The 22222-nt window shown below is 46.5% G+C and overlaps 1 protein-coding gene across 5 annotated transcripts in view; it reads right to left on the bottom strand.

The window, feature by feature from the left end:
• Nucleotides 1-9593: 9593 nt before the first annotated feature.
• The window catches only part of syk (spleen tyrosine kinase), a 458870-nt gene continuing 446241 nt past the window's right edge, over nt 9594-22222 (bottom strand). For all 5 annotated transcript variants that reach the window (XM_072516819.1, XM_072516816.1, XM_072516820.1 and 2 more), the window contains one exon: nt 9594-18242. In XM_072516819.1, coding sequence (XP_072372920.1) covers nt 18167-18242 — 76 coding nt within the window. In that variant the 3' untranslated portion in view covers nt 9594-18166. The remainder of the gene's footprint in view (nt 18243-22222) is intronic.

The following is a 22222-nucleotide window of genomic DNA, read 5'->3' as shown; positions in this document are numbered from 1 at the left end:
TTGGAACATAGGATGTCTCTGTATTACTGTACATTTGGGACCCGGTCCCTACAAGGGGGGCCATAATGTCATTGTTGAAGCAGTTTGGTGTGTTCACTGGGTATAAGTTAAACCTGGGGAAGAGTGAATGATTCTTGGTTACCATGCTGGAGAAGGGAGCTAATTTGGGGGTTGCCGTTGCCTTTGACGGGCACTCATTTTAGGTATTTAGTGGTGCAGGAGCACAGGATTGGGCTTGGCTTCGTAAGTGAAATGTTATGAGTCTGGTGGGTACGGTTGAGGCTGATCTACAGAGGTGGGATAGCCTCTCTTTGACCTTGGCAGGCCAAGTGCAGGATGTGAAAATGAACATTTTGCCATGCTTTCTGTTCTTATTCCAATTCTTGCTGGGGGGTTTTTCCAAAGGCAAAACAAGAGTGGGGTCATAGAGACCCCTGCCTAGTTCCTCTATACAGCTGAAAATACGTCTAACTCATATTATTCGTGCGAACACTAGTCTTAGGTTCCTTGTATAACAGTCTCACCCACAACACAAGCTTGAGCCCAATTCCGAACAGCTCCAAAATCGCAAACAGATACTTCCACTCTACCCTAACAAAGGCCTTTTCCACATTCAATGCGGAATTTGCGGGGCTGGAGAGGCTGATTTTGTTCTTCATTTGGGTGGGTAAGATTGCTCGGATTCATCGAACAGTTCTGCAAAGGGACCGGCAGTCAGGGGGTTTAGCATTGTCCAGCTTGGTCTATTACTATTGGGCGGCGAACGTGTAGAAGATGTTGGTTGGTGTGAGGAGCAGGGGGCAGCATGGGTGAGGATGGAGTCGGGCTCATTAAATGGGATGGGACTGCGGGCAATGGAGATGGCCTCGCTGACGTTCTCTCCAGGGAAGTGTTCAGGTAATCCGGTGGTGGCTGTGACATTGAAAATCTGATGTCAATTTTGGCAGTATTTTAAATTAAGTAATGATGTGGAGATGCCGGCGTTGGACTGGGGTGAGCACAGTACGAAGTCTTACAACAGTACGAAGTCTTACAATGTTCCCTTCCAGTCGGGGAACACTTCAGTCAAGGGCATTCAGCCTCTGATCTCCGGGTAAGCGTTCTCCAAGGCGGCCTTCAGGACCCCCGACAACGCAGAATCGCCGAGCAGAAACTTATAGCCAAGTTCCGCACACATGAGTGCGGCCTCAACCGGGACCTGGGATTCATGTCACATTACATTCATCCCCCACCATCTGGCCTGCGAAATCCTACCAACTGTCCTGGCTTGAGACAATTCACACCTCTTTAACCTGGGGTTACCCCATCTCTGGATCTGTAAAGATTTAATCACCTGCTAATGCTCGCATTCCAAACATTGATTGGCATCTTTGAATTTGTCTATATATGTGTTTCTGGAACAGACCTCTTCATTCACCTGAGGAAGGAGCAGCGCTCCGAAAGCTAGTGACATCGAATCAAACCTGTTGGACTTTAACCTGGTGTTGTAAGACTTCGTACTAAATTAAGTAAGACATCGAAGCGAGCACCGATTTGTGGTATATCATATGTTTAAGCCGGCAAGACAGGAAGACATGTTTTGGGGCTGGATGGATAAGATAGTGGTTGGCAATGGGGAGTTGTTTCTCGAGGGATGGTTTGCGAACCTGGAGTAGCTGTCATAAAAGTTTGGTGTTTCACAGGTGGAAAGCTTGAGATATCTACAGGTGAGGGACTGTGCGAGGAAGGTTTCCCTTTGTTTCCGTTAGCGCCACCATCCTCACTGTTGGAATGGGCTTTGATGCTCACAGGAGTACCTCGGGAATTTACAGGAGGATAATGGCAGAGGATACCGCGTCCCTGGTGCGGATTAAGGCTAAGTGGGAGGAGGAGTTGGGGTGGCATTGGAGGAGGGGTTATGGTGTGAGGGCTTGCATAGGGTGAATGTCACTTCATCATGCGTGAGACTGGGGTTGATACAGTTGAAGGTGGTGCACCTGGTACAATTAACTAGGGCTAGATTGAGTATGTTGTTTGAGGGGATGGAAGATAAAGGTGAGCGCAGTGGGAGGGGCCCGGCGAACCATGTACATATGTTCTGGGCATGTCCTGAGCTAGTGTGATTTTGGATCTCCTTCAACATCATGTCGGAGGTTTCATAAATGGATTTGGCGCCCAGTCCCCTGGTGGCCATATTTGGGTGTCAGACTTGCCGGAGTTGCAGACGGGCGGGGGATGGATGTCTTAACCTTCGCCTCGTTGATCGCTCGCAGGCAGGTTCTATTGGACTACAGATCAGCTTCTCCACCCAGTGCCTTGGTGTGGCTGGGGGATATCAGAGAGTTTTTGCACCTTGAGAAAGTTAAATACACATTAACAGGTACAATTGAGGGGTTCTGCAAAACATTCCGGCCTTTTATTGTGTTCGTAGAATTTACAGTGCAGAAGGAGGCTATTCGACCTGTCGGGTCTGCACTGGCCCTTGGAAAGAGCACCCTACTCAAGCCCACACCTCCACCCTATCCCCGTAATGCAGTAACTCCATTTAACCTTTGTTTTTTGGACACTAAGGGCAATTTAGTATGGCCAATCCACCTAACCTGCACATCTTTGGACTTTGGGAAGAAACCGGTGCACCCGGAGGAAACCCACGCAGACACGGGGAGAACGCGCAGACTCCGCACTGACAGTGACAAGCCAGGAATCGAACCTGGGACCCTGAAGCTGTGAAGCTACTGTGCTAACCACTGTGCTACTGTGCTGCCCGTGCCCCTTTAAAGTGGTCCCCACTTCAGTGTTCTTTAAAGAGCTAGTCACTGTCAGCGCTTAAGGAGCGGGAGCGGGGGGCGGGGCGCGGTGTTAATGCTGCTGTCTTTGGGTGTTTGTTTTGTTTTATGGTTTTGTATTTATTAAAAAAGTTTTATAAAAATATTTTGTGGAAAAGAATTGTAAAAGGCATCAAATTGGACACAGTTAGGAGCACTTTGTGTAGTTTTAGGAACATCATTTTAGAAAGAGCGTGAAAGCAATAGACAGCACTTATAAAATGACTTTCATATCCTCAGGAAGCCCGAACAGACTTCACAGCGAATAGAGTACTTTTAAGATCTATGGCCGTGTTGTGCCCGAAAAGCAGTGTAGCACGGCCGGTAGATGCCGGGAGATCCCTCTTCCGGGATCTATCTGGCTCGCCACGCCTCATGAGATCTAACGCGATCTTGCAAGATGTCCCGATCTGAATCCCACCCATTGTGGGCAAGATCACTATTTTGCAAATCTGCATATTAGAGACAGCTAGTCTCACTCTAATATTCATTCCCACAATCTACCAAGGCCCTGGGATCTAACCCCTTTGCCTCGGAGACCTTGGGCAAGCACTATTCAGTGTTGGTCTCCATAAACTGGGACCAGACAGAACAGGACCCGTGGGGGTCTCCCAAGATATTTATTGGAGGCTCCAAGGTGTTGTCCTCTGGGCAGGCTGGCACTGCTGGTGCCATCTGTGCACTGCCAGCCTGGCACTGCCCAGGTATCACTGCCAGTTGGCAAGGGCAGTGTCATTTTCTTGCACCTTAGATTGGGCCTAGGGGTGCCCTGTGTGGGTACGCGAGGTGACGCGGGGGCCCGAGGACCCCCTTATAGGTGAGTTGGGACTGAGGAAGGTTCGGGGTTCGAGAGATCAGGACGGCATTTAGAAATCGTAGCCCGATCTTCTCCTGTCCTGAGGAGATCCAGCGAGTGGAGCTCCTTCGTGCAGGAAATGGGACAAAGTGCAGCCTCGTCGGGGAATACCCCGCTGAGGCCTTGAATATAACCAGATCCGGTTAAATAGCGTGGTGTTTCTTGGCACTGTGAGCGCTGGGAAACATCTGGCTAAACGTGCTTGTTACAGGACTCTCTTCCCATTCGGTTAGATCATGCCCCTAGTCCCAGTTAGGCAAAAACTTACGCAAACGTGGCAGCCAATTTGTGCACAGCAAAGTTCCACAAAAACCCATGAGAAAAGTATCGAGATTTTTAATAATGGTGATTGAGGAATTAACAATGTCCAGGTAACAGTTTCCTCCGGGTGCTCCGGTTTCCTCCCACATTCCAAAGATGTGCAGGTTAGGTGGATTGGCCATGATAAACTGCCCTTCAATGTCCAAATGGTTAGGTGGAGTTACTGGGTTATGGGGATAGGGTGGAGGCGTGGGATTAAGTAGGGGGCACTTTCCAATGACCGGTGCAGACTTGATGGGCTGAATGGCCTCCTTCTGCACTTGTCAATTCTAAGATTCTAATTGGGAAACTACCCTGCGCTTCTTGGAATATTACCCTGGGACCTTTACATCTGCCTGAGGGGGACCTCGGTTACAATGTCATCCTAAAGACTCTCTGAATGTCAGACTAGATTATATGCTTGAGTTGTCTGAGTGCAACTTGAACCCACAATCCTTTTGACCCATGAATACACCAAACAAAATGAAGCTCAACTATCTCACATCCCTTGTTTGATACCATGTGGCATATGGTGTGGAATGAGGTAATTTCTGCTCCAGGCATAAGTCTCGTTGCGTGTGTGGGAAGCGAGAGTGTTATCCACCATGACGCCCAGTGGGAAATCGTGACGAATCACAATGTTGGGCTATTAATTATGTGGCTGGGGGGGTTTCCCAACCTTGTTCCTGGCAGGGCGGGCAGGAAGTCACGCGCACTCTTATATCCGGGCACCTACTTTAATGGACATGGAATGCAGAACCCTTGGAGTACTGGCACCCTGATTCAGCAATGATTCACTGGAAGTACTGCTGAATGTAAAGGAGAAAAGGAGAGACATCCTCCACTTGAGAAATGGGGGAGGATGGTCGCCAACCCACCAACCCTGCACTGGAGGCAGTTGCCAGGATGGTGGGTGCCAACTGCATTCATCAGAAGACAGTCCCACATTGCAGGAAAAGGATGAATTACCTCATCCTCGCGGCCAGAGTAAGTGAACACTCTGCTACTCAAACTCACCTCACTAAATGAGAACTGGGACATGGGCCTCAGTGGCAAGGCCACCATTTGTGCTGCCCATGCATCAAGGACCATCTCAAACTGATACACTGATGCCTCACAGCCCCACTGCAGTCCAGTCAGTAGGTAGAGAGGCACCGCAGGTCTTTGCCCTTGCAACACACACAGCTCATATCGTGTTGTGGGAAGTTGGGGGTGGGGGTGGGGAGGGGGGGTGGGGAGGGGGGTGCAGGCATGGGGTGGTTGGCATAGAAGGTAGCAGCATTCGCTCTATCCATTGTATCTTTTTATCTGCAGGAGCTCACCACACTGGAGGTCGCTGCCAAAGAACCCTTGTGCACAAGCGCTGGTGCATCTTTCACATGTCACACAGTGGTCAGTGGGCTGTTGCTGAAGACGGGCACCATGCAATTGCTACCTATATCACCTCTTCTTGCACAGGACAAGTTAACGCACAACAAATGCAGGAGAGGTTGAGGTGCCCATCACACTATTCAAAGACTGATTTCGAGCTGGAAGGGGAGGATTGGGATCAAGCATCTGGAGGTGGTGAAGTCGGTTTCTGGCCTTCATCTAATAAGGGATCACGCTTACTGTCTTGACATAGAAACCCAAGGATCATGCTCAGTGCCAAGTTGGAGGCAGCCCATGCAGTCATTCACTCTCTCCTCCTTCAATCATAGGTACCAGCAAGAAGAGGGTGATGCCTGCCCCCAAACCCGAGTTCCAGCACCACTCCAGCCTGGAGAGGAGCGAGGAGGATGAGGATAAGGGAGACATTGTACCTGTAGAACTGCCACCGCAATCACCTACACTCTCCACCAGTCCAGAGACGCTAGATCTAGTTCTGGCAGGGTCTACACTCTAGTACACACATGACTGACATGTGTCCACAGCAGGAGGATGTAGGGAAAACCAAGGTGAGCAGCACTTGGAGGACTACTGGGAAAGAGGCTTCAGTTAAGTCTGAGTCAGATGACAAACATCCTAGACAAGGTGATGGAATATAGTGAGATGGGGAAACATCAGACAGAAGTGGTGGGGGCCCTCATGGAGTTGCTGATGGGGTAGAGGAGGCTGTCCGCCTGCTGGCTGATGAAGTGGTAGGGATTTGTGCGAGCATGACAGATGCCAGGGAGAACCTGGTCCAGCAGAACTCCAATTTCTTCCAGAGAAGCACACAGACCTCCACTCCATCGCCGTATCCATGAGTGAGCTTTTACAGTGATTACACGAGAAGAGGACAGGGCACCTGAACCTTCCTCCAGGTACCCCTTTATCTCAAAGAATCAGGGTGGGGCCCTCAGGCATCCAAAGGGAAGAGGAGCGACAGGCGGACACCCCTGGTGCCACCACCCAGAACTGTTTGAGGGTTCTTGGCCATTCTGATTCCAGCCTCTGGGACCACAGAGGATGCACCAGCCCCAGAATAGAAGACCCAAACTAAGCCTGGGTCTCCAGGCCTTGAGGCTCCAGAGAACATCCGTCAAAGTCATCGAAGACAACAAACAGGTTGCCTCCACCCTTACTTCAGGGGAGCACCCTGTCACAGTAGCAGGACATGTAAAATAAAGAAGCATTGATTTTACTAGTTGGCATGGATGCACTATCAGTCGTGATTATTGATGCACACTTGTTAATATATCTACACTGACACTTTAAGGAGATCTGTTATCTATTCATTGTGTCTATTTGCTTTAATGCCTGCGTGCACCCACTAAGTAGAAGGGACTAACCCTGCCATTGTCTATGTCCCTCCGGTATCATGTATCTGTAGAGAGGCATTGATCTTTGCCATGGCCCTTGCAAGCTATATGCGAGAAGCCTTCCATGCACAAAGCTCCTTTGCCCTTCACAGCCCTTTCAATTCAATCGCCTTTGTCTAGTTTGAGCTGCATGTTGGAGTTCCCCTTTAGTTTTCAAGTTGAGCTGACCTGCAGCTCTGCTCACCCATTCCTCAATCCTGTATATCCATATCTGTTCTTCAAAAGGATCAAAGAGGTTGTTCTGGTCATTTTGGTCAGTTGTTCATTTGAAACCTGATCATGAGTTTTAAAATGGCTTCCTAATGGCTTTTGTTGGGAATGGTGACCTGCCATTATTTCACCATGCCGCCTGGGACTGCAAGATCCTATCATTATTTCATGCTGTTGAGAAACAGATTTTTCAGCTCCCAATATATTGTCCCCTCCGCCCACACATGAACACCACCACTGGTGGGGCCAGAAAATCCCAGTCTCGGCTTCAAAACAGCCTACACATAAGGGATTACCAGGGTAAAGCAGAGCATATGCACAGGTCTCTCTTGTCAGCCACATAACGATTAGCAGCCTACCCTACAACATAATGCTTTATTAGTGTTTTGCAGTCTACAGCTGATCTTAGACCAGTAGTGCAGGTGATTGCAATCTTTGTTAGAATGATACTCAGGAGTTTAGCCTTAACAATTTTATAAAGACAAATAGATGTGAGCTGCCCAATAGGAAAAATCTGTTTGGACCAGTATTCTTATTTCCCCATTTTCACTGTCTTTTCCTCTGGGTGGTGGAGTTTATTTAGTAAAAGACAAATCAGTGTCTCATGACGCCGAGGTCCCAGGTTCGATCCCGGCTCTGGGTCACTGTCCATGTGGAGTTTGCACATTCTCCCCGTGTTTCCGTGGGTTTCACCCCCACAACCCAAAGATGTGGAGGTTAGGTAGATTGGCCACACTAAATTGCCCCTTAATTGGAAAAAATTAATTGGGCATTCTAAATTTATTTAAAAAAGACAAATCAGACACTCTTTCTGGGACTAATATCAGCATCGGAGGTGACCCTGCAGACAGAGTCAAAAATGGATATGTTCTTGGTCGAGGTTGGTAGGGCAGTCAGTTCTGTTGTTGAGCCCTGAGCAAACAGGCAATCCTGGAGAAAATTGTGAAGGCATTCATGGGACCTCTGACAGCAGCAGAAGCATTCCTAGAGCTGAGGCAGCGAATGCCAGGTTGATGGGAAAAGACTTGAATAGGGTGCAGTGAAACATCCAAGATGGGTGGTCAGTTAAGACCTTGAAGTAGCAGCAAAATGGTTGGAGTGAGAGAGTGGTATAACTGCCAGGACAAGTGGCACAAGATGTGAGGTGAATAAAACTCAGCTCCCCATTGACCAGCATATCTGATTCTTTAAGAAAAGTCTAATTTATATTTGTTTGTATTCTGAGCCAATACAGGAGGCCTTCCTAATTACTCTTTAATAGGTTCATAGCCCAGTGAATTATGCTGTTGCATGAATGTTTGTTTGTTACTAGAGGATGAGGTTGGTTGAGGAGATGACTGCCAAGGTTTTCGATGTCTGGAATTTAATGCTTTGGAATCCAAATTGAGCTAGTTCTTTAATAATAACAATCGCTTATTGTCACAAGTAAGCTTCAATGAAATCACTGTGAAAAGCCCCTTGTCGCCACATTCCGGCGCCTGTTCGGGGAGGCTGGTATGGGAAATGAACCCGCGCTGCTGGCATTGTTCTGCATTACAAGCCAGCTGTTTAGCTCACTGTGCTAAACCAGCCCTTTAGTAAGGTCAGGCCCAGAATGTTTATTACTTCAGACAGATTTAATAATCTGAAAAACATGGCACGTCCAATTGGATCTTGCCCCACTTTACTTGTATCTCCAATGTCAGGGTCTACATGGGCCATGAATTCGTAGAATCTGGTGCCTGTCCATTATTTCCAGACAGCGAGAGGTGGCTTTGGCCTCCCTTCAAAACACAGCAGTATTTGTCCTTTTTAAACTTCCCTTTACTTTGAAGACCCAGGTCACACCCTCACACTGATCCATCCATGGTGGGGTCTAACTTGCACTTTCTGACATGACTCACATTGCAATGAAGAGGCAGAGATTGTCTGTTAGACAGGGAAATCCTGGAATCAGCTGGAACCCCAACCTGCTCCCTGTTTACAAACATTGCTACTGGACTTACAATGGGAATTTGGCACAATTTCTACAGAAATTTGGGTGCCCGGTGTCTGTATAATTTTGCTGCACTGAAATAAGCAATTCAGCCCCAAAAGGTGTGTGCTGAGGTTTATGTTCCACACAAGTCTTAACTTTAATTGAGCACAGGAAACTACATTGAACTGGACAATGTCAGATTAGGAACAGAATTAGGAGTACAGGTAGACATATTGGGGGCAATTTTCATCCATAGCCCTATAGTCACTCAACACTGGGGAGGTAAAACCTGTTATGGCCCAACTCTGGCTGATTTCTTGGGTCCTGTTCATACTGCCAATATTTTCACTCATATTTAGGAGGGCATCTTGAGCATTTCAAATCACTTTTAATGGGAAATCCAGCTGGAGGTGATACTGAAACATTCCCAATTTTATGGCCTATTTCTGGAATTATGCCAGGATGCTAGTCTAAATTCAGAAAAAATCTACCATACTGCATGCAATTTGATGACCCCAAGAAGTTCTGACATCTTGGAGGAAATAAAAAGCCAACAATTTGTCACCACTGAATTGCTTACTTCAAAGCAGTAGTCATCAATAAATTCACCTTCAACAAACCTGTCACTAGAACAGCTTCCCATAAGGTCAAGATGTGATTGTGAAACAGATCAAATTTACCAATTCAAATTACACATTTTTAATTAAAGAAGTTTTGCAGGTTGAATCCACACATTTTTTTCTGCACTAGTACTAGCAAAATATTTCAATGAACATCACAATTATAATCATAAAAAATTACATTGCAATAAAATAGATTCCAGCTCCCCAGCAGTGAAATGATGTGAGTCTGGTTATAGTCATACAAAGAAACCTAAGTTTACATTATTACACCATTGGAAGTAGTTCTTATTTATGTTACAAAAAGCATTCTGGTTTGATGACATTCCTTTTGCTGGCTTGTGCTTAACAGTCATGGGGACACCTTTATAAAATTGTAGGCATATTGTGGAACCCCATCTGCTGGGAGTATGGGTCTGAAAATGGGGTTCCCAACTCTTATTTTTCCAAAAATTAAATTAAATCCCAATTTCTGGGCCCTGCAGGTGAGATTCTAAGCCAAGTGCATGATTCAGTAAATTGCTCCTCTTAATTTGTCTAGTTTTTGACTTACAAGGAATATCATTATTCAACATAACATCAAGTCCTTACCCAAGTTTATAATTTGGCGAAAGTTATCAATCACAGAATAATTTCATGTCCGGATTCTTTGATTCCAGGAAATCAGTGTGGGTGGGGGCAGGAGATTCCTGCACCGATGAGGCACCCCCCCCCCCCCCCCCCCCACCACCATCCTCCGACAGTGGAGATCAAAAAATCATTGGCATGTAGGTGACAGGTCTACTTATGGAGCTGGATTCTCCGGTTTCCCCAGCCACACGTTTCTTGGCGGCGTGCCAATCGCTGGTGGCTGGATTCTACATTCCCACTGCTTATAATGGCACTTACCATTGAAGCTACCCCACTCCATCGGGAAACCTGCAGACAGGCGGCAAAAGTGAATCGCAATGGTCAGAGAATTCCGGCCATGATTTTCTGATATGCACTAGCGGCAGCCATGGTTCCATATCGTGAACACGGATCAGGAGTGTGTACCCCCTACTGTCATTTTTTCTACAGTGCATTAGGTAACAGTAACCCTCAAGAGTATTGAAAGTCAGAGAGATCTAGGTGTACAGGTCCACAGGTCACTGAAAGGGGCAACACAGGTGGAGAAAGTAGTCAAGAAGGCATACGGCATGCTTGCCTTCATTGGCCGGGGCATTGAGTATAAGAATTGGCAAGTCATGTTGCAGCTGTATAGAACCTTAGTTAGGCCACACTTGGAATATAGAGTTAAATTCTGGTCGCCACACTACCAGAAGGATGTGGAGGCTTTAGAGAGGGAGCAGAAGAGATTTACCAGGATGTTGCCTGGTATGGAGGGCATTAGCTATGAGGAGCGGTTGAATAAACTCGGTTTGTTCTCACTGGAATGACGGAGGTTGAGGGGTGACCTGATAGAGGTCTACAAAATTATGAGGGGCATAGACAGAGTGGACAGTCAGAGGCTTTTTCCCAGGGTAGAGGGGTCAATTACTAGAGGCATAGGTTTAAGGTGCGAGGGGCAAGGTTTAGAGGAGATGTACGAGGCAGGTTTTTTACACGGAGGGTAGTGGGTGCCTGGAACTCGCTGCCGGAGGAACTGGTGGAAGCAGGGACGATAGTGACATTTAAGGGGCATCTTGATAAATATATGAATAGCATGGGAATAGAGGGATACGGACCCAGGAAGTGTAGAAGATTTTAGTTTAGACGGGAGATTTTAGTTTAGACGGGCAGCATGGTTGGCACAGGCTTGGAGGGCCGAAGGGCCTGTTCCTGTGCTGTACTTTTCTTTGTTCTTTGTTCTAAAACCCAAATTTTAAAAAAATGCAGTTTTGAGTTATTTCTGAGCACAACACAGTATGGATCACCTGAAGGTGGATTTGGTTATAAATAGGATAAGACATCTCCTTTAATAACACCAATCTAACTTCTTTAGGTTTGCAAATAATAAAAAGCATATTTTTAATAATATTTGCACATCTGTAGAACAATTAGACCACAAAAAGAAAATATTTTAATACTGGTTTGTCAGAATTATGCTCCCTGACTATCGAAAATTTCCCGGATATATTATCCCTGCATTTCCCTGGTGATTTTGTCGATGGGCAGAATTTTCCATTCTTGACAGGTGTCTTGCACACTGCCTGAAAGGTTCTGAGGAGGAAGGCTCACCGTATCTACTGCCCATCTGGCAGTATAGTGGATAACGGCGGGCTTTCCTTCAGATTGTAGACTCTTGCAGACAACTGGCCAGAGGCTGGAAGTTCTTGCTCTTGGCAGTTCCACGGAGGAGGCCTTGGCTGTTCCTGGAAAAAACCCCAGCGTCACAGGATCGTGGAGTGACTCAGGAAAAGGTAAGTGCTGTTGGGGGAGGCTGGTGGGGTCGAGTTCATGGGGATAGGGCAAGGAGATAATGGGGGCCAGCAGCAAGAACACGGGGATGGCTATCAGCAGCTACTCTCTTACCCATGCCCACTCCCTTGATCATGCACAGAGTAGTGCAGATTCAGGCACACCACCCAACCCTTACAGCTCACGTGTAATGTTACCAGGTTTGCAGGCTGCATATCAGAAGGCCCATCTGAAGCTGAGAAGACGGCATTAGAAGTGGGAAGAGGCCCTCAAGTCGTTGATAATTAGCCACTTAAGGTACTCAAGTGGAGGCGGGGTGGGAAGGTCAACCATGGGCCTTCCCACCCAGGACTTACTTCCAGTGAAGGTGGGAAGGTCCTGACGTCAATCCAGCAAATTCTCAGATTTCCATCTCCTTTCTCGCTTTCTGCAGGGCATGGAATTTTGACCAATATCTTTTTGTCTACCCATGTGGACAAGACTCCCTCAAAAATGCACGGAAATAGAGAAAATATTGACATAATTTATTAAGCGATTACATTGTAATATTTTTCAAATCCTTTGTCCAGTGACCTTTTTGGCTGGGACTGAGTCTTCTCTACAACTCTGGCATCAGCAAATAGAGCTCTCGGAACAGGAGTAGGTCATTCAAGGCAATTATGGCTAATTTGTACCTCAATGCCATTTATTTGCCCTTGACCCATGTTGCTTGGTGCCCTTAACAAACAAAAACCTAACAATCTCAGTCTTAAAAATTATAACTGACTTAGCAATCACAGCTTTTTGGGGGAGGAAGTTCCCCAATTTCCTTTGTGTGAAAAGTGCTAAATCAGCAAACTCTCATTTTAATATTGTGTGCCCTTGAATTGGATTTCAACACCTCAAAGGAAATAGCTTCTCTCTCTAATTCTGCTTTCATTTTCACCTTGACTGGGTCATCTTACAATCTACTGAACTGAACGTTGAGGGGGATGCAATCAGGGGTCCATCAAACTTTTCTTTATTTGCCTCTATAATGTATTCACGCTATCTCTTTGCATTTCCTCCACTATTTTTTTTTTAGCTGTTTGATGCCAGTTGTTACGTCTCTCTGTATTTCATATTCCTATACCTTAACTGTGACTTAGGTTTTCTAACACTGCTCCCCCCTCCACAGACTATTTGAGGAGCCGTGGTGGACAGAGGTGGTGAGGTGCTCGGAGTTAGGTCCTTGCGTTCTCCACTTATATTCCCGGCATCTCAGACCCATTGTAAGTGTCTGCCCATTTGTGAGGAGGATTATGAGTAAATTATGTTGTAAGTCACATTTTTTGATTTTTTTTGTCATTATATCCTGAGAGGTGCGGGGTTGCTAGGAATAGCAGGGGCACACAGGCAAGCACACTTTGTTAAGCAAGAAACAATGGGTGTAAAAATGTAAATGCCCACAGTGGTCATTGCAAGAAATAAGAGCAATGTTGCTATCCTAATCAGAGGCTTCGGATTTCCTTTGGTCATTGAGATTCCATGTTCCTTTAAGCTACTGAAAGATTGAGAATACTGCAGCGGAGGTCATTTTGCTCCATCGTTTCCTGAGCTACTGATTACTAACAGAAATCTAGCTGGAACACGTCAAGAAAATGAAATTTAGCTGATAGTGGGAAACATGACTGCAGGCCAGTTCCAGATTAGCTGGGTGGGGAGGACAACTGACCTGTCACTGATGCCTCTGAGCCCACTCCATCATTCCACTACTCCAATGCCACAGATCAAAACCCATGCCTAATAAAGAAAGTAGCAGAATTTTATATGAGAATTTTTATAAGGTTTTAAAACTGATTGCAAACTCCTTTGAAACTGGCAATAGAAAGTGGAATGACCTGCAAAGTGGAAGTTCTGTTGAAGGATCATTTAGATTCAAAATGTTAACTCTGTTTCTCTCCACAGATGCCAGACCTGCTGGGTTTATCCAGCATTTTTGGTTTTTAAATAGAAATGGGGCTTGTTTCACGCCTTGCTCCCCTCTATCGGAATGTTATGTTAGCAATGCTACATCATTTGTAATTCCAGCCTTAAAAAGCACAACCTTACTGAAAAATACATTGTAAATGTTTTCAGTTTGTTACAAGCACACATCACAATGATATAAGTTGCATGGAGGCACATGATTACATCATTTTCACATGACATCATTGCAATGACATTTCTCAGGGATTCGAAGAGAAAAATTCTTGACGACGCAGAACTCTCATCAAATAGAAGGTGAATGTCTTTCCTGGGCCCATGGGATCACCTGGACCTGTTTCAATCACCTGAGGTAGTCGGAAAGGATTTGTCAAGTGTATGCTTTCCCTAATGGGCCGTGTTTTTTTTCTGTTTGTTTTTGGTGCGCTCACAGGACTAATTGGCTGCCGATGGCGGGGAGGGTGTGTGTGTTTAGTCATGGTGCTCTGGCCAAAGTGATATGGGGCAGGCTTAATGGACCAGCTGGTCCTTATGTGCCCATTGATTTTCTATGTTCACGTGACTCAGAAATGGACCATGTAGGCTCATTGAGGAGAGAAAATAAGCAATCAGATGCAAATGTGATTAATCAAATAATTGTGGGTATTTGTGCCAATTAGGATAGGATATATGTCTATTCATAATCGATGGACAGAAAATCTAACCCCAAAATAACCAGGCACAAAACAAATCAGTAACATTTTGGATATTAATGCCTGAACACGTGACCAAAATTAGATTGCCAATTTGTAATACTTACACTTCCAGCATTATTAATAAAGCTTTAATTTGTAATAGCTGTAATGTTTGGCATAAAATGCTGGATCGTCATACCTCCGCAGTCAGGGTAGAGGGCTGGTGGGATTTTAAAATGGTGGGTGGGACCTGATCCTGGGATTCCTGCCCCCATTCCTGTCGCTGAAGTTTTTTAGCGGCCTGGGATAAGGTTGTGTGTATTGAGCCTGCAAACAGCACTCCCACCCTTGCCGGCTTCATTATGTTGGTGGGAAATTTGGGTCCTTGCTATTTTCATGGAGTCGGTGCCATTTTGGGAGGCAAAGTTGTTCATGACACCTCGGCGGAGGCAGCTATTTTGGTGGACTCCTAGTCTGGAGTCAGGAGCTTGTTGACAAGTAAGTTCTAAAGCGTTGACAACTTCACATGCCATGAATTTTAGAAAATTAAATATGCTTCTCATGCAGTGATTAATGATATGACTTTGGTCTTAAAAGGTAAGCAATATTAACTTGACCAGAATTGTGAAAATGGAAAAGTGTTCAGGTGCATTAGGGTACATTATCATAAAGGTAAAGTGCTTCCCTGCATTGAACAGTATTCAGATTCAGATTTAACTGTGTCAATTGCATCCTTACTTTGATCTTTCATTGATTGCCACGTTAGCCATCTGGTTATCATTTGAAGCACTGGAGTAGATGACCATATATTACTTCAAAAGCTTTCATATATTCAGCTCTGAAAGCTTTGCTGACATATTTGTGCAATGAAATCTAATTAAGAATGCTTGGTGGATTTCCAAAACCAACTATTGGATTGGGCTCAGCAGGAAGTGTTCATACAGCTATGAAAGGGACTGTGAACTTTGTTTTGATTGCCATTTTATGATCTCCTAAGAAGATTGTTTTTTAAAGAGGTTTTTGAATGGTTCATTGTTTATTTTGAAGGTTTTATGACCACTTAAGAGGATTAAGGTTTTTTCAAGTGGTGTTTAAATGGCTTTGTACTTGACAGACAGTTTTATGAGCTCTTAACAGAATTAGGATTTTTTTATGAAGTGGAGTACAATGGCTGTTTGTTTGAAAATTTCACATGCACCTCAAAGACTTACCAATGTTATTATAGAGCTAATTATTCTGTCCATAGTGGATACTACATATGTTTTAATGGGGGGATATGGAGGAGGCATGGTGATATTGAGCGGTCATGGGGTATATGGAGGGGCAGGGAGTTATGGAGAAGGAACAGGGGTTATGAAGGGTGTGATGGTTGGATGGGTGTGGATGGGGGTAAGGGGTAAAGGCTATGGTGTCTAAAACTCATGTTCTGAACTGGGCCGATGTCCCAGAAAATGCAGGCAGGTTTCTAAGCCGCCTGTCTCAGCATTGCCCACCTCCATTCCCATCTTGGGCCTGCTTTGGGCAGTGATGTCCCTGGCTCCAGTCCACCACCACCATCCTGCCAATAAAATAGTGTGGGCTGGCACTGCCAGGCTGGAGGCAGGATCACAACATCAGGAAATATCCCGACTTGCAATTCATGCCTTGACGATGAAAATCTGGGCCTTACGCACTCAGGCAGCTTTTACAAATATACAAACATCTTGATCATATCATTCGGAAATTGCTCAAAAGCAATTCACATATAATTAACTACTTTGAACTAGCTGCTGTTAAATAAGAAAACAGAAGTAATTGTGCACATGTCCAAGATCCCACAAACAACAATGAGGTTAATATGTTTTATGGTGTTAATCGACGGAAGAATGCATGCCAGCACACTGGAAAACTCCTTCCTCATCTTCAAATGATATCATTAGATTTTTAATGTCCATCTGAACCACTGAAACCAGCAGCAGATCCTCGATTTAACAACTGACCCAAAAGACAGCACCCTCCAACAATACATTCTTTCACTATTGCAGAGGAGTGTCAAACTAGATGACATGCTAACTCCTGGAGTGGGATTTCAACATGAAGCGGAGATTTTGCACCTGCATTAGCCATCAGCAAGAATGGTGATGCGGGCTCAAAATCCTGCCAGAATCGGGAAACATGATTCTCGCCAGTGAGATAGTGTTTCATGATTTTCCACACCCTTCGCCAATGATATAACAAGGTTCCTGCCCACAAATGGCAAGAACTTCATGGTAATACAGTTAAATAAATGTTATTATTAACGAGCCACATGATCCCCCTTCACTGAATAGTCATACCTCACCGGTGTTTCCAACAGGCATATAAAAGCGTGCATCAGTTGAGCAGTTCCCCCTGGGGGCTGAAAGGTAATTATACAACCCCCCTCCACCTGGGTGGGGAGAGGAGCATGCCCTTGCACAAGTCAGCAGTGCCAGCCTGTACCAATCTATGCCAGCAGCAGTGCCAGGATGGACATTTCCTGTTATGGGGGGGAGTGGGGGGGGGGGGGGGGGCAATAATGGGGAGGAGCCATTGAAGATTGGAACAGGCATTGAGGAGAGAACTTGCTGTCACGGGGAGGAGGGGGAGAGTGGGCAGTGAGGGGAGAGCGGGCATTGAGTGGGTGCGAGTGCCAGCATTACCATGGTGGTAGTTGTTGGTCATTGGGGGGTGGTGGGAGGAGAGCCCCCAGTGATTGTGCCGGTGGGTGTGGGGGGGGGGGGGGGGGGCTAAGAGTCGGCAGTACCTTTGTGGAAGGGTGGGGGGTGCTAGGGGAAGTTTCAACTCTCTGTTGATTGGGTTGTCCTATAAAAGATGGAGGCCCGATCTCTGCGGAGACATCTTGTCAGCTCTATCAGGTCCCACCCCGCCAAACTGACAGCATAAACTACGCCCCCTGATTTTTTTTTTCCCCCACCCCAGAGTGCCAGAAAATCTAGTCTGAGAACTCGGCTGTGCATCTGGAGAATTACATGCTGGTTTTCAGTCAGGGCCTGATACTCTGACAAATTGTGGGAAAATTCCGCCCACAGACTTCTGACTAAGAATTGAAGGTGCTTTCAAAAGCTTCGCACCATGCTAAAGCAAAATATAACGTTCATTCCACTAAATCCCTCATATTCCTGGAGGTCATTCAGCCAGCACAAATGTGGCAGAATGCCATCACCCTAGCCCCAAGCCAGAGACGCACTGCATTACTGAAGGAATGTTGTACTTCTGGAGGATGCTGCCCATTGTGCCTTCTGCCACAATTCCACATCTCCCAACTCATGACCAGAGGGCTGGTAAAATCCAACTCGTAGAACCACTCAATCAAACAGTCCTCTCCACATGGCTGGAAGATCATGCACCCACCAATTAGAATTTAAAGGGCAACAGCAAATAGGCAGAATCCTGGAGTAACCAGGTGGCGCCCAAGTTCCTGATCTCCCAGGTGTAAATAAATCATTCCATCCTTTGCAGCACCCATCCTTCCCCCGCCAAATGTTAGCCATTTTTAAACCTGTAATGAGGCAGTTTTATATTGATCAATGAGTATAAGTTGCATATGAATAGCATAGAAAATAAAAATCTTTTTGAGTCCTGTTCAAAGGTTTCTCTGTGAGATTATTGTTAAGCGTTCTATTCTTTTGACACATTGTAGTAGTATTCGCGCAGCCTGTGCTCCACAGTGACAAATCCTGGCCGTTCATTAGCTCTGGAGAGACAAAAGAGGAAGTGCACAATAACTACATTTTGCAGCAAGCTAACCTGGGTGTAGATTTGACACATCCTTTACCAGGGCACAACCTTCCCCAGCTGTCAGCTCTACCTCTTGCTCTTAGTAGATTGAACAAGTGACATTGAATTGCAACATGTGTTAGCCTTCTGGACCAATGGTAATAAGTAGTCACTCACAGCAGTTCAATTCTCGAACCTTCTTACAGAGATAAGCTCCAGCAATAAAAAGCCTTTCCTCTTTGCTGATTGCCTCTGGCGGGGGAGCAAGGATCAACTTTCAACTGGAATGTCTTTCCAGCAGCAGCTGTACACCATCTAAATGATGGGAAGGTCCAATTACTGTAGAACTCAGCTGGGTGTCACATTCACTGTTTTAAAAAAGGAGCTGATGCTCCTGAATTTTGTCTACTTGCATTCCTGTGAATCACTTTGGAACCTTTCTCTCCACTGAGGGTGATATTTAGACACAATATGTTGTTTATGCTGCTTTTCTACAATCGAGGAAATATTGGGCGTGATCCTATGGCCACTCTGTGCCGGCAAGCTATCTCCGCGGTGCAGCATGGCTGTTGAAAGTTGGGAGACCCCGCTCCCGGGATCTACCCGGCTCCCAACGCCTCGTGAGATTCAACGCAATCTTGCAAGACACTGCGAGGTGAATCCCGCCCACAATGGCAAATCTGCATATTAGAACAAGGCAGTAAGCCTCAAGTAAGTTTGCAATGCAAACGGCCCGCTCCCGTAGGCAAAATCTGGATCTCGCTGTAGCGTGGCGAAACACCAATTATCAGCACTTTAGCCCTATTTCCATACAATTAATGAGAGCCACCCCATATCCAATATCTCCTGTCATTCAGCGGCCTCCCCAGCAAGTGGTCATGCTGCCGCCGATTAGTACTCCTTTTGAAAAACGTGAACCTGGCGGAAGGGCTTTTGTTGGGATTCGAGGAGGTGAGTAGCCATCTTTCCTCACAGGGAAAGAGCCCGGGGGTGCTTCTGTGCTCATTGGGGAGGTGGGGGATCCTCGGTTGGGGGGGGGGGGGGGGGGGGGGGGGGGGAGACCCTCTGCAGTGGTGTGCCGCTGGGGGGGACAACCGCTCGCGGCACTTCCATGCCAACCCCTGGATCATGTGCACCCGTTCCTGGAGCAACCCATCTCCCTGCCTGTCTGCCCCACCGACCACCCATAACCCCACCTACTGCTGAGGCCTCTGGCCGTGTGGCTGAAGGTTATTGCTCGTAGGGATTTGGCAATCGTGGTTGAGCGAGCTCCTCACATATCCCAAGTGACTTCCCGTGGGTAGCCGAGCCACGTAACATGTGAGAGTCATTGCCTAGCATCCCAATCACACCTTGATGCCTGGATACTGTGCTTCTATACTGCGGAAGACAATACTACACACAGCAGCCAATATCTGAACACCCAGGGATGGGACAGAGTTCCGTGGACATGTCCACATCTGGAGGGTGGGTGGGTGCCATGGGCAGGGGGAGATGCCTGGAGAAATGGGCCAAGGGTTCAGACATCGAATGATGACCATGAAACCATTGAAACCAAGGGGCTTTTGACAGTAACTTCATTTGAAGCCTACTTGTGACAATAAAGCGATTTTCATTTCATTGTCGATTGTTGTAAAAACTGATCTGGTTCACTAATGTCCTTCAGGGAAGGAAATCTGCCAACCTTACCCAGTCTGGACACCTCGCAGTGTCTTACCTCCAGTCTGACTCCAGACCCACAGCAATGTGGTTGACTCTTAACTGCCCCCTCAAGGAAATTAGGGATGGGCACTCAATACTGGCCCAGCCAGCGACACTCATGTCCAACCTTCCATGAATGAATAAAAAATGGTCGGCCCGCATTGCGGAAGTGACAGAGGCATCATACTGGTTGTGCACAAGAGTGTTTAATGTGGAATACAAGTCCCCACTCTCCCGATTGTGTATCCCCCAACCCCCTCCCACCTTACCTACCCCCCCACCCCCTCCCTCCCTGTGCCCTCAGTGATCCTCAACAGGTTTGGCCTTCCTAGCTCTACCACTACGTCTAGGCATCTCCCCAGAATGCACATCAGAGGTGGAGGCAGCCAGCTGCTTACCTCATCCCACAACCTTCAATGCCCCCAGCCAGTCCTCCTGGTCATACTCCCCGAGCTCACAGCTGCCGCCACATCACCGAGCAGCATTGGCTGCCCTAAGGCTCACCCTGTGGGACCCTCGGGAGAACAGGGTATCGCTCCTGGCCTCCACTGCATCTAGGAGCCCCCCCAGACCGGCATCCCCATATCTTGGGGTCAGTCTCATGGGCGTCATTGTTGCAAGCTTGCTGGGGTTGGCTGAGCAAGTGCAGCCTAAGTGCTGCTCGACCATGTTCGCGGGGGGCTGTCGAGCGTGGTCCCGGCGAATCGGCTGGCGAGCCTTCATTTGCGGCGAGAAGCCAGTGAGGCCTCATTAAGTGGACCAATTAATGTTGAATAGCATTGTTGGCTTTGCTGGGCTGAGCGCTGGGAGACTCGGAGCAATTCTCGCTCGTTACCACACTTAGAAATCTTTCCGGAGAATCGCGCCCTATATCTGTAATCTCGTACAATACCACTCTGAGATCTCCATGCTCCTTGAATTTTCACCTTTTGTCCATCCCCTATATTAATTTCTCCATCATGGGTGGCTCTGTAAGATTTGGTACTCTGCCTCTCCTGGTCGATCTTCTCCTTTAACTCTCTGCTAAAAACCTACCCCTTTAGCCAAGCTTTTGGTCACCTGCCCAAATATCTCCTGTTGTGGCATAGAGTCAAATGTGGCCTGATCATCCCTCATGTGAAGCACCCTGGGATTTTTTAAAGTTAAAAGTGTTACATAATGCAAGTTGCTGTTGTAAGGTACAAGAGTCCCAGTATTTATAGTTATTATTTTCTGTGAGAATTGTCATGGATAATGTGTGCCATATAGTTTTCTCTGCATCTGCTGGTAAGAGCAGTTGGTGCTTGAACAGCTGGCTAATAACTCTCCTATAATCCATGTGATTGGAGCTGATGAACCCAAAAAACATGGCCCAGCAGTGTGCACAACTGCAACTAATACATTAACGATAAAATTATTTTCTGCTTCACCCAGATGGAAATGGACAATTAAAGGACTAACAGCAAGAGGAGGTTACACAATTATCTCCATGCCCAATGAGGGGGAACCCAGCACATCAGTGTAATTGACAAGGTTGAAGCATTTGCAACCATCTTCAGCCAGAAGTGTCAAGTGGATGATCCATCTTGGCCTCCTTCGGCGTTCCCCAGCATCGCAGATGTCAAGTCTTCAGCCAATGATACCAAGAATTGGCTGAAGACACTGCAAAAGCTATGGGTCCTGATAACATTCCAACAATAGTACTCAAGACTTATGCTCCAGAACTAGCTTGCCACCACCAAACCTGTTACAGTATAGCTGTAGCTCTGGCATTAATTCAGCAATGTGGAAAATTGCCCAGGTATGCCTGTCCACAAAAAGCAGGACAAATCAGATCCAGTCAATTACTGCCCCATCAATCTACTCTTGATCATCTGTAAAGTGATGGAAGGGGTCATCAACAGCGCTATCAAGCAGCAGTTGCTTAGCAATAACCTGCTAATTAGTACAGTAAGAAGTCTTACAACACCAGGTTAAAGTCCACCAGGTTTCTTTCAAATCACTAGCTTTCGGAGCACTGCTCCTTCCTCAGGCTCATTAGTGCTCAGTTTCACCAGGGTCACTCAGCTCCTGATCTAATTACAGTCATCATTCAAACATGAACATAAGGGCTTGTGAGAGTGACTACCCTTAACTTCAAGGCAACCTTTTATTGAGTGTGATATTAAGGAGCCCTAGCAAAATTGGAGTCAATGGGAATCGGGGGAAACTCTCCACTGATTGGTGTCATACCGAGCACAAAAGGAATATGGCTGTTGCTGTTGGAGGTCAATCATC

The sequence above is a fragment of the Scyliorhinus torazame genome, chromosome 9, assembly GCF_047496885.1.
Source record: "Scyliorhinus torazame isolate Kashiwa2021f chromosome 9, sScyTor2.1, whole genome shotgun sequence".
NCBI classification, from domain to species: domain Eukaryota; kingdom Metazoa; phylum Chordata; class Chondrichthyes; order Carcharhiniformes; family Scyliorhinidae; genus Scyliorhinus; species Scyliorhinus torazame.
Note: the sequence above shows the minus strand (reverse complement) of the source record. Positions and strands in the feature narration are given on the sequence as shown.